This window comes from Myotis lucifugus, unplaced genomic scaffold (assembly GCF_000147115.1).
Source record: "Myotis lucifugus unplaced genomic scaffold, Myoluc2.0 scaffold_316, whole genome shotgun sequence".
Lineage (NCBI taxonomy): Eukaryota > Metazoa > Chordata > Mammalia > Chiroptera > Vespertilionidae > Myotis > Myotis lucifugus.
In genome coordinates this window covers 523419-536791 of record NW_005871364.1, presented here as the reverse complement: position 1 = coordinate 536791, position 13373 = coordinate 523419, and the positions used below count along the sequence as shown (strand labels likewise).

At 41.2% G+C, this 13373-nt stretch overlaps 1 protein-coding gene across 1 annotated transcript in view; it reads right to left on the bottom strand.

Annotated features, from left to right (window-relative positions):
- UBR7 (ubiquitin protein ligase E3 component n-recognin 7 (putative)) overlaps positions 1-12701 on the bottom strand; it is a 15539-nt gene extending 2838 nt beyond the window's left edge. The window contains 12 exon segments of the mRNA XM_006110104.3: positions 1737-1798; positions 3000-3162; positions 3960-4109; positions 4283-4491; positions 6242-6260; positions 6262-6291; positions 6293-6349; positions 6570-6623; positions 7673-7768; positions 9599-9659; positions 10112-10245; positions 12630-12701. Coding sequence (XP_006110166.1) covers positions 1737-1798; positions 3000-3162; positions 3960-4109; positions 4283-4491; positions 6242-6260; positions 6262-6291; positions 6293-6349; positions 6570-6623; positions 7673-7768; positions 9599-9659; positions 10112-10245; positions 12630-12701 — 1107 coding nt within the window.
- Between the last annotated feature and the right edge of the window lie 672 nt (positions 12702-13373).

Below are 13373 nucleotides of genomic sequence, written 5' to 3'. Positions count from 1 at the left end.
GGCCATGGTAGTCCCATTTGTAGGAATGTTACTGGACTCATAACTCCATACCAACCTCCCAATCGGGTTTCGTGAGATTAAATAAAAACGTGTGCGGGCGCCTCATTTTCACGGGCGCACCGGTTCTGTGCGATTGAAACTTCGTGGCCCATGCGCAGAAGTCGGTATTTTGTGGAAGAGCCACAGCCGCATGTGGCTTGAGAGCCGCAGTTTGCCGAGCCACAGTTTGCCGACCACTGATCCAGGCTCAGAGACTGGCCTGTTCAGATTACACAGCTGGCAGAATAGCATTAGGCGCTGAGCATAGGTTCCACCACCTTACTGGGTTTCCTCGTACAAAATGAGAGAAAAGCAGCACCAATGTGAAAGGGTCATTGGAGAGAGGATGAGGTATGGTGCCTGTGGAACACTGCCAGCACACAGTCAGTTCTCAATGATTGGCAAGAAGAGTGGCAGGGCCAGACAAAGACTGAGAACCGGGAAGGTCTCCTCAGCCACTGCTCCCTCATTCCACCACTGTCCGGGGAATGTCCCTCCATTCTGAATAAGCACCCACAAAACAGCAGTGTTTTCAGATTTGTGTTCTTTCCTGAAGAAAAAGGAGCCTGAAAACTTTAACCTCTTCAAGAGTCCCAAATTAAAGATGCTTGTACATGAATAAAAAAATAATTGGTAAAAACTACAGAAGCACTACTCTTAGTAAATGGATATCCGTTTTATGCAATAAAAAATGAAAAATGTATCTTTCATTTTACTGGAAAAAGGATTGGAGCATGATACAAAGGTGTTTACGACAGAAGCAAAATAGAATATTAGAAGTAAGAAAATAAGACAACAGTAAACTGGAAGAGCCCAGACGAAGCCCCAGCTCACCCAAGAGTGAGTCTTGTCAGTGATCTGACCTAAAGCTAAGGGCCATCCATTAAAAGACAGGTCTGTTAATTACTTTTTAATTACAAAGGTAACACATGCTTATTGTTCTGAAGAAACGAAGGTGGGGCATGAGGGAGGAAGTAGCGAATGCATGTGAGCAAGAGAGAGAGGTACAGGTGTGTAAGATGAAAATCTCCCTTTCTCGCTCTCAGGGTAAGTGCTGCTAACACATGCAAATGGAGTGCTAACGGGAAGAACTTCCGTGGTAAGGTATTTATGCTCTGATCGAGTGGTTGGTTGGGACGTTGTCTTGTACACCAAAAGGTGGCGGGTTGAATTCCCAGTCAAGACACATACCCTGATTGTGGGTTTGATCCCCAGTCGGAGCCTATACAGGAGGCAATCAAATCAATGTATTTTACTCTCTCTCTCTTCCCCCCTTTCTCTCTCTAAAATCAGTCGAAAAAAGAATGTATTTTGAAAAAAAAAAGACATTAATCCTCTACATGAAAGTAAAAATGTGGGTCAACTGATGAGGAATTAGAACCCCTAACAGATTCAAAATCTAAATGGCTAACACTCTGAAATGACTGTAGCTCAGAGCTCCAGTGGCTTCTCTGAAGCTACAACCACTCTCTCCAGATCCTGTGTGGCTGCTCATTCCCCATTCCTTCTGGCCTACAGTTGGGAAGGATGCCCAATGTGGATGTCTCACCACCTCTTATTGATTTCCGTTAGCTCTGCCTGAATTAAACTCTCAAGTATCCAGTTTAAGATGCATGTTGTTGCTTTTTTATCAAAGAAAAGAAACAGTTTATTCAAAACACACAGGACTATGATTAAAATTCTTTAACTCAACATACCGTGCCTTCATCAGCAAATCTCTTTAGATAGTCTTTAAGTTCAGTCTTCAAGTCATTATATTCTAAATCAAAACAACAAAATAGGCCATTGGCTTTTATAAACAAAATATTTCTTTATTCCCCGACTTGAGTAGAATTTAAATTTTAGTTAATAGTTTAAATTTTTTAGTTAACAGTTTTGATTTTTCTTTAAATGAAACCTGCATAGAAATGTGTTCCCCAAACTCCTTCATTTTGATATCAAAAATGATACTTCATTAAAACAAAAAAAGCTCAAAAACCAGAGATCGCCTCACTCCCAAAAAGATTAGCGAAGGATTTTAAAAGGGTTTTCTACCTCTCTGGAATTCTAATATTTGAAATCACCTCAGATTTGTCAATATTGCCCTAGCAGGTTTGGCTCAGTGGACAAAAGTTGGCCTGTAGACTGAAGGGTCCCTGGTTCAATTCTGGTCAAGGGCACATGCCCGGGTTGCAGGCTCGATCCCCAGTACAGGAGGCAACTGATCAATGATTCTCTCTCATCATTGATGTTTCTATCTCTCCCTTCCTCTCTGAAATCAATAAAAATCTATTTTTAAAAAGTTGATTAGTGATTGCTTTTAAAAAGAAAATTTGTCAAATATTAAGTTTTAAAATTTGTTCACTCAACAGTTTGCATTATGTATGAAGCACCTGGAGGGCTACAAAAATCATTTAGCTGCAGCCTCCATCCTCAAAAAGCTTTTAGCCTCATAATGGGAAAAGGAGTCAAATAGTTACAAATAAAAGATAGAAACAATCAATGTCATAAAAGGGGCACACAGGTGGTGACATCCCCGGAGAAAATGGCTGGGGCAGAAATCACTAACATAAGTTGGGCACGCTGTGGGGAACATGTCAAAGCCTGCAATTAAGAGTCTGTGAGCCACTGACGCAACCTCAGGAACTGTCAAAAAGATGACATGTAATGCTCAATGAAATGCTCTTTTCTCATTGGATGAGAAAAGAAATTGATTCTCTAGGACTCTTTACTCACACACCCACCCTTAAGACACAAGCTGTGGTTTCTTAAGCATGAATTATTCTAGCATGTAACCCATAATGGCAACTAAATACCCAGCAACATTACCCTTAAGCAAGTCTAGTTGAGGTCTACTATACAATTCCAAACTTAAACTTTAAAACAAAAGGTATTAGTTGTTCTCCTTACATATCTATTTTTTTCAATAGTGAGGGAAACTTTATGGACTTCATGAATTTTCACACTCAAGCAGAATTTACCACAAATGAGTTCCACTTGCTGGACTCTGTTCATGCTGCTAAGGGTGTCCATTAAAGGATCTGTCCTGCCAGCCGCCTGGTCAACCTTGCCCTTGTTTTCATAAGCCAGAACTGTGTCATATTCATCTGTCAGGAACAGGACATCTAGATCGCCATACATTTTCTTTAAAAAATAAAACCAGTTTCCCCATTAGAACAGCATGCCATTTTCACAGTCAATCTCTGAAAATTTATTTTTAAATTAACTGCCAGAAAAACCTGAGCCTTTCCCCACAGAGTTGCTTGAGTGTTTTATTTTTTTTTGCCTAAATCTCTTTTAGAAATCTCTCAACTTCCTAGTAGGTGCTGTATGGTCTAAGGCAGCGGTTCACAACCTGTGGGTCACGACCCCTTTGGCGGTCGAACGACCCTTTCACAGGGGTCGCCTAAGACCATCCTGCATATCAGATATTTACATTACGATTCATAACAGTAGCAACATTACAGTTATGAAGTACCAACGAAAATAATTTTATGGTTGGGTCACAACATGAGGAACTGTATTTAAAGGGCCAGAAGGTTGAGAACCACTGGTCTAAGAGATCTTTACTTAAAAACCACTGACTTACTGTAACTCTCAACAATTTGTGTTTCAAGCAATTTTATGATATAAGAAAGCTAAGAATTGCTATTTTTCCACTAAAATGAAGTAAATAAAAAGTAATGCATAATTCTGCATTTCTTCCACAACCATTTAGACTGTAAATACTATTTCATAAATTTGCTTAATATAAAAATGTTTGGTGGAAGAGTATAGCACAGGGTGGATAAATGGTGATGGAAACAAATAAAAAAATAAATTAAAAAAATTTTAAGCTTTACACTTCTCACATGATTTTCATAAATATATGAAAATATAATGTTCTTATTTTAGACATCAGTCCACAAAACAACTAACATTGAACCTGACCAGGTACTTACCATACAGTCTTTGCAGGTACATAACTTGCTACGCCAGTTCAGGGGCCAAAAGGTGGCAGTGTCTTTCTTTATAAAATGCTTAGCTTTAAGCTCCTGAAGTTTGCAGCCAGTCTGTGATTCTGTATTGAGATGTTGATTCTTAAACACTGTCTGAAATAAAATTAAGTTTTGAGTATGTTTTTTAAACTATCATGTTTTCATACTTTGATTTGTAAAAGGATTTCTTTAGGCAAAATATACCATTGAGATCCAAAACTATAGAGCTTACAGAATTAATTTTACTTAAGTTTTATTTCTTTTATGGCTCCTACTTCAGCTGTTACCTGGAGATCAGACTCAGAACTAGAGCTGGCACATGGTTCATTAGTCTGCTCTGCTTTAACTGCCTTGACAGCATCCTTTGCATGTTCTGGAACATCCTCTTTGAGGGGACTATCATGATGATCTCCATTTTCAGGTTTGGTAACTTCCTCATCACCTATTCCATCGACATTCAGCGCCAACCCATCATCCTCAGCAGATACTTTGGTTACTGTAGGTTCAATAAAAAATAAAAAAAGCACAAAACACATGTCCACAGACCTATTAGACAATGAAATCACTTTACCTGATTAAAAAATATTTCAGAATCTGAAAAAGGAGTCAATCTTAATCTCTGAAATAATGAGAAAGAAAACATCTACATTTTTTAAAGTTATGCCTGCCAATCCAAAGAGTTCAAATAATTGAACAGTTTGTTTAAAAATATAATCACCACTTGCCGGAACCGGTTTGGCTCTGTGGATAGAGCATCGGCCTGCGGACTGAAGGGTCCCAGGTTCGATTCCGGTCAAGGGCATGTACCTGGGTTGCGGGCACATCCCCAGTAGGAGATGTGCAGGAGGCAGCTGATCGATGTTTCTCTCTCATCGATGTTTCTGGCTCTCTATCTCTCTCCCTTCCTCTCTGTGAAAAATCAATAAAATATATTTTAAAAATATATATATATATATATATATATATATAATCACCACTTAAGCACTTTATATGTAAAGGAGAAAGAAAAACTCCACAGATGCTAAAGAGAGACAGGATACCTCAAGAAGCAAGAGGCAGTAGGAAGAGATTTAACTGCAAACACAAGTACCAGGGTAGTTTTTTATTTTTTATGGTCAGTTCCTCCCTCCCTCCCTCCCTTCCTTCCTTCCTTCCTTCTTGTTGAAAATATTACAGATGTTCCCGTTCTTCCCCCCTAACAGGGTCGTTTTGAAAAGACAACCAGCTTTTTTTCATGAAGAAGAAATTAAAAGGGTGGGTACAGAGGCAGAAATACTGTGAAGGAGCTCATGGTACAGGATGGCATTTCAATTTAATCGAAGATGAAGCCATCTGCTGACAGGGAAGGAAATGAAGTGGTGGAAAGGAGATCAACTAAGAAAATCCAATGAATGAGAAATATATATAGGTCCAGTGGAAAGTTAGAGATAGAGAAGGGTATGAACAGGAGGAGGGAGCACCAAGTTTAAGAACCTCGAGGCAAATCAAAAGTGTAGGATGAGATCTTAAGTATGGCTGCTGTTTGTGGTTGATAGGTAAAGTGTTCCTTAAAGGTGAGAAGGGCAAAAAATTATGAGACCAGAGCAGCAGATCCTATGAATAACTGCCACTTAAAAAAAAAAAAAGTAATACATATGGCATGACCAAAAAAATACAATTATCTAATGCCTCAAAACTATTCATTGCTGATTAGTTGTTTTGGGTCAGTTTTTTAGTGTATAACAAAAACACTAGCTAACATTTCCCACCACTCCCTACACAACCAATAGCAGGCCTTACATTTAAAAACAACTTATTTAGGTTCTATTTATCTTTCAAAATTCCATTAAAAAACCGCCTCCTTGCCCAGCTGGTGTGGCCCAGTGGTTGAGTATCAACCCATGAACCAGGTCAGGGCTCATGCCCGGGTTTCAGGCCCTATCCCCAGTAGGGGGCGTGTAGGAGGCACCAGATTGATGATTCTCTCTCATCATTGATGTTTCTATCTCTCCCTCTCCATTCCTCTCTGAAATCAATTAAAAAAAAAAAAAAACATACAAAACCGCCTCCTTAATTTTCTCGAATTCTGGTCTCATCTATACTCTGCATCAGGCCAATAAAGTACAAATTTGCTCTTGGTAGTCTCCTAACCAATCATAAGCACCTTTCTTATACCTCAGAGTCCAGTTAATAGTTGCGAAAAATTCTGGACTGAACATACACATTTCACAAGCACAGGGTTTGTACAACTCCACAGAGATACCTACCTGCCAACTGTGCAGCGTAAAGCCCACAAGAAAGAGCAGCGCTTCATACAGGGCCTGGGCACACCATCTCCTGAAATCCCCACTCTCGGGGGGCATGGCACCAAGATGCTGTTGAATTACAGAAAACTGGATTTTTCTTGTGATCTCCAAGTTGTCCAAAATACTCCATCATTTTCCTAAACAAATATTGCAATAGTACACTGATCATATCTTTATAGTTACTTTTGGAAAGTAACTACAATGTAAAATATAACACAATTCAAAAAGAAAACACAACTTTTCTCCTTTTGGGAAGATAATGGCTTTAAAAGGTAAAAGCTTTCCTTACCCTTCCATGGAACCAGTCTTCACAGACTACGCACTGGATCATCTCATCTGGAATCTAACATGGAAAAGCAATTTGTACGTTAATGATTACACTGAATTCAGAGACATGAAGGTAAATCTGGCACAGGGTAGAATTAGATACTAATTAGTTCTCTAACAAATCTGTGAGACCACTACAGGGATATCCAAGGAGACAGGGAAAGACATCAGATCAAGGGGCCAAAGAGAAGTTCATTCTACATGAACTGATGGTACGTAAGGGTTACAGTGTAGTAAGCACTTTGCAAGCAACTGTCAAAGCTCTTTCACATCATTTGTGATTCTCACAAACCTTTACAAATAAGTATTCTTTTTTTTTAATATATTTTATTGATTTTTTACAGAGAGGAAGGGAGAGAGATAGAGAGTTGGAAACATCGATGAGAGAGAAACATCGATCAGCTGCCTCCTGCACATCTCCTACTGGGGATGTGCCCGCAACCCAGGTACATGCCCTTGACCGGAATCGAACCTGGGATCTTTCAGTCCGCAGGCCGATGCTCTATCCACTGAGCCAAACCGGTTTCGGCAGTAATGTATTCTTTTTACACATAAACATAAACCCAGGCCCAGGGAAGTAATATGAATTCACCAATACAGAATGTGACACGCGGCCAGTGTGGCTCAATGGTTGAGCGTAGATCTATGAACCAGGAGGTTGGGTTTGATTCTGAGTCAGGGCACATGCCTGAGTTATGGGCTCGATCCCCAGTGTGGGGTATGCAGGAGGCAGCCAATCAATGATTCTTTCTCATCACTGATGTTTCTATCTCTCACTCCTTCTCCCTTCCTCTCCGAAATCAATAAAAATATTTTTTTAAAAAAAGGTTATTACAAATTTCCAATAAACTCATGAAAAGATGTAAGCGCACTGTGATCAAGAAAAGGAAAATTTTTAAAAGATACAGTTAGAGACCCAGCCCAGATTTATCAAGACATAAATCTAGAATCCTTTCACGATCCCCAAATTCCACCTGCACAGCTCCAGAGGCCCAGATATGACAAGAAGCTGAGGAGTGAAGGCTAGAGATAACATAGTCCCAGGTGTTAACCCCAAATTCTTACCTCATCATCAGGATCAGGATAAGGTCTCTTACAAATGCAATACAATCCAAAAAAGTTGTCATTATACTTATTGCCAGAATTTATCTTTGCTTTGTCCTGAAAGATATTAATTTCAATATAATATGTTCTAATTTTAACTATAATTTCATTCATCATCACATTTCTGCATTCAACAAATTTCTGCATTGAATATACGAAGAAAAGAGTCACTCCTATTAAAGGGATACTTTTTCCAGGATACAGGGAAAAAAGAAAAATCATTTTTTGTACCATATTTGTAGCAATTGGTGGGAACTGAGTATACCCATTTAATAGAATGGTAATGAAAGTTAATCATGAGTATTAATATCAACCTTTGGCTCTGGCCGGTGTGGCTCAGCTGATTGGACACAGTCCTGTGCACCTGGGGGTTGCTTGTTCGATTCCAGGTCAGGCACATGGCCGGGTTCCTGGCTCCATCTCCAGTAGGGGGCATGCAGGAGGCAGCCAATGGATGTTCCACTCTCACATTATATTTTCTCTCCTTCTCCCTTCCTCTATCTCTAAAAATCAGTTAAAAATATCTTTAAAAAAAAATCAACCTATGCAAACTGACATTGGCCTAGAATTTCAAACTACTTCTTAACAGCAACTGTAATAGCCAAAGCCGCCAGGTTACCAGGATGTAAAAATAAAAAGCAGACAAGAGGGGGAAAAAATGAGATGTATGTAATACTTTAAACAATAAAGAATTTAAGTTTTAAAGAAAAGCAGACAAGAAAATTGTCTAAAAATAGCCTTCTAAGGAGAGAAAATCATAACAGTTTTAGCAATTAAGATTGAATAATATAAAATCCCTTTTTTTGTTGTTGTTAATTCTCACCAGAGGATATTTTTCCATTGATTTTTAGAGAGTGGAAGAGTGGGGGAAAGACAGAAAGAGAGAAACATCGATGTGAGAGAGACACATCAATTGGTTGCCTCCCACACAGGTCCTGACTGGGGCCGGGGATCTAGCCTGCAACCAAGGAACATGACCTTGACTGGAATAGAACCCAGGACCCTTCAGTCCGTGGACTGACGCTCTACCCACTGAACAAACTGGCTAGGGCCCCTTAGTCTCTTTCATTTGTTATTTCACTAAAAGTTATTATATAAGATAGTTTTTAACCAAAATGCAATGAAAAACTCCTGCATGCATCTAGCCCACATTCATTATTATCAAGTTTTACTTATCCCGTTTTTAGTCATACCCCTTGCTTTGAAAGCTTTAGAGCAGCCTTGCTGGTGTGGGTCAATGGTTGAGTGTTGGCTCATGAACCAGGCGATCATGGTTCAATTCCCGGTTAGGGCACATGCCCGCGCTGCCAGTTCAATCCCCAGTAGGGAGCATGCAGGAGGCAGTGGATCGATGTCTCTCATCGATGTTTCTCTATCACTCTCCCTTCCTCTTTCTTAAATCAATTATATATATATATTAGAGGCCCACTGCATGAAATTCATGTACTAGTAGGGTCCCTAGCGGCTGCCAGCTGGGGCCTCCCTCCCTTCCCCCCCCCCAGCCGGCCCCGCACCCTGGTCGAACTCCTGGATGACTTCTCGGTCGAGGGTACAATTTGCATACTACGCTTTTATTATATAGGATTATTATATATTATGTAAAAGCCTTAGAGCATAGCATGAGCACAACCGACATAATTTAACCTGAATCGCTACAAAGAACATTTCCCCAAAACCTTTCATATTAATTATAATCTATACTGTAGGCTCTAAACAGGTTACTTAGTTTTCTGATAGGGTAAAAAAATGGAGTCTAACATTCATTTGCCCATTTGCAAAGAATAAGCATAAGTACTTTCTTTTTGGAAAATATCTGGTTTTTATTCACTCTGTCGAATATCCATCTCAGCTATTTTCAATGCATTTATAGTTACAGTGCTTACTTACAGGAAATAATTTGCATTCCAAATTTTTAAACTTGCTGTTTCCACAATCACAATGAAAATTTCTGAAAGAAAGAAAGAGCCAATTTTAATTTTTCTTTTAAAACTAATGACGGTTTAAAGTTCATATCATAGCCTCTTCCCTTTCAACTCATTTCTAGGATCTAAAAAGTGGCCTTGGTTGCTGCTCATATATCCAATTCAGAATTTCTTCAACTGCCTAACAATAAGATTTAATAATTCTGGAAATTAATGTGCAGAAACAAATATTTATATCACATCCAGAGACACAAATAAATTAATGGCAGTGAAGGATGAGTAGTTTGAGTTTGTATAATTATCTTTTAAAAGGCCCTGTGGAAAAACTATTGTCTCAAATCATATTATATAAAACAACTACAATAAATTTACCTGTACACAGCTTCACTGAATGGAAAAGCAAGATTATAAAAAAAAAATGCAGCTGGGAAAGAACCTAAACATTTAAAAAGCATTCAACACCAATCTCCGTCTTTACCTTTTTGTATATAGCTCAAATAGTTTATGACTTCCATGACACTCATAACTGCAAGCCAGGCAAATTCCTGCTGGTTCTTCTCCCTTGGGGGTGCAGGTCCCACAGGCATATAGTGCTTGTCTCTTTACAGAGCCCTAAAAGACAGCCCCAAAATGAAAAATGAGAATGAAATATGGCATGGTTACCTAACACAGATACTGTGATCTGAGAAATAATTGAAATCAGATTATCTGTGGTGAAAATCTTCCTGTAAAAACCACTAAGATTAATAAAAGAGCTTACACAAGAGAGTGCCAAAACAACGTTGCATGTTTCACATCATTATATATACTACTAGAGGCCCGGTGCACAATTTTGTGCACCAGTAGGGTCCCTCGGCCTGGCCTGCGGGATTGGGCCGAAACCGGCTCTCTGACATTGCCAGAGGGGTCCCAGATCGTGAGAGGGCACAGGCCAAGCCAAGGGACCCCACCGGTGCACGATCTGCTGGGGAGGGATGTGGGAGGTTGGCCAGCCAGGGAGGGGCCACAGGAGGGCTCCAGGGCGTGTCCAGCCCGACTCGCTCAGTCCTGATCAGTGGGACCCCAGCAGCAAGCTCACCTACTAGTCGGAGCGTCTTCCCCCTGGTGGTCAGTGCACAGTCATAGAAGCAGTTGAGCAGCCTTAGCATATCATTAGCACATTACGCTTTAATTGGTTGAAAGGCTGACCAGATGACCAGACACTTAGCATATTAGGCTTTTATTATATATAAGACTAGTGCTTATTTTCATACAATTTTTCCTAAAGTGATAGGAAGTTTAATATTTTCAATCAGCTGTGAAAAAGATGGTCTGCTTAACCACTTTAACACATGAAAATGTAGGAGAATGTGTATAGGTTGATGTAAGTAACATCACACTTTAATTTTGGAAAATACTTGATTCCACCAAAGACAAAATCAATGCATTTAAAAAAAAATCCCTTTTATTTTTGGGGGGAGATGCATGCTGAAACATTTAGAGGTGTAGTGTGGTGACATCTGCAAGTTATTTTCAAATGGTTCATCACAAAACAAAAAAGAAAGTATATTATAAAGAAGAGGAGAAAGATAAATGTAAAATGCTAAAAAATGAAGATATGTTAAGAGATACACTGCCCTAACCGGTTTGGCTCAGTGGATGGAGCATGGGTCTGCGGACTGAAAGGTCCCAGGTTCGATTCCGGCCAAGGGCATGTGCCTTGGTTGCGGGCACATCCCCAGTGGGAGGTGTGCAGGAGGCAGCTGATCGATGTTTCTCTCATCGATGTTTCTAACTCTCTATTCCTCTCCCTTCCTCTCTGTAAAAAAATCAATAAAAATATATTTTAAAAAAAAAGAGATACACGAGTATTCATATCATTCTTTCAATTTATTGGTAGATTAAAAATGTTTCAAAATAAAAAACAGGCAAAACTTTTTACAAATTTTGACTAATCCGCTGTAGGAAGGAGGAAGACGCAGGGGAGCTTTGGAATGCCAGTAACATTCCATTTCTTGGTCTGGGTGGTAGGTACCTGCATGTGTTTTTTTTCAAGCCCTACACAGGATTTGTGCAACTTGTTATATATTTTACTATGATAAAAAGAAAATTTTGCCCTAACTGGTTTGGCTCAGTGGATAGAGCGTCGGCCTGTGGACTGTGCCGGAGTCCATTCATTGTCTTCACTAGCTGAGTTTAAACAGAGACCCCCAAAAGCTAGTAACCTTTGAAGTCCTAGCAAAGGTCAGAACTGCACCACCCAGTTAATCTAGGAACCACCCAGTTAATTTAGGTAATAATAGCTGAAGCATCCCCACCTTAGTTCCCTTAATTCCCATTTATTATTATGTAAATCCATGCTGATGGGCTAGTCTGCCTGTTAATGGGGTCACCTGCCTAAGGGCTATGCTATGAGTGCATCCCAGATCAATAAAAGCTTGGTGAGACCTAAGCACAGGGAGGAAGTCCTTCGGGACTTGCCCACCTGGTCCCCCAATATTGCAAAATTATCTCGTGTCTTTTTCTTTCATTTGTTGTGCGGCTCCACTTTCAGGTACCGAACCCTACTCCGCGCAGAACGTGGAGGGAGTGTTACTCGACAGACTGGAAGGTCCCAGGTTCGATTCTGGTCAAGGGCATGTACCTTGGTTGCAGGCACATCCCCAGTAGGAGGTGTGCAGGAGGCAGCTGATCAATGTTTCTCTCTCATCGATGTTTCTAACTCTCTATCCCTCTCCCTTCCTCTCTGTAAAAAAATCAATAAAATATATTTTTTTTTAAAAGATAATTTTAAGTAAGTCTGGTTTATAAAGCTAACTACATTTCAAAAATAGCTTACAGACAGACTTTTTTTTAAAAGGCCGAGGGAAAACTGTTCTGGTGGGAACGGAAGGTTCTAAAACACCAGCCACGTCCGGGACCACCTGTGGGTAGCAGGTGTGTGTACCATCTAACACCCCCGGCAGCGGGGCCTCGGCTGGTCCGGGTGACAAACGGCACTGTGATCTCAGTCCCACCACATAAAGGCCCCAGCGAGACTCCTCCTCCCCGAGTTCCATTCCCCGGGCCTGGACGAGAACCCCCTTCATCCTACCGGTCCTCGGCCCTTGTGAGTTTTCCTCTACCCACCGCGATCCATTTCTGAGCCTAGAAATACACAGGATGAGTCACCCAACAGCACAGCACACCCCCTCACATGCTTGCTCACCGCGTCTGCCGAACGCCAAATGCCCTCCTCAAGCAGATCCCTTCGCTCCCTCCTCCCCCTGTGCCCGCACCATCTGCTGTCCTGGTTCCTATCCCCGTGGGGGGCCGACTGCAGAGCTATTCGGCACTGGCCTCGTCTCGCCAAACAACAACAAAACCACACACACACACACACACACACACACACACACACACACACACACAAAACAAACAAAAAAAACTGGCCGCTAAACTAAACTGCAGAGGAACGAGCTGTCAAGGAGCCCAGCCCACGAGGGGCGGGGGGTTCAAACCCAGGGCTCAACTCCGCTTTGACGCTGCCATCAGGTTCCCAATACACACTCTTAGGGTGGGAAAGGCAGCGGCGAGGAGGCCTGGGTTTAAGGAAGACAAGAGTGGCTGCCCAGGGCCCAATCTCGGAGAATCCCGAACGGCCGGCCGGAGGAGGAGCGAGGGAGGAGGGGGCCCTGCCGGACACGGCTGCGCAAGGGGGCCCAGGAGGCTGAGGGCCAAGGGGCAGCTGGGCCCTGGGATGGGGAAGTCCACGACCAACG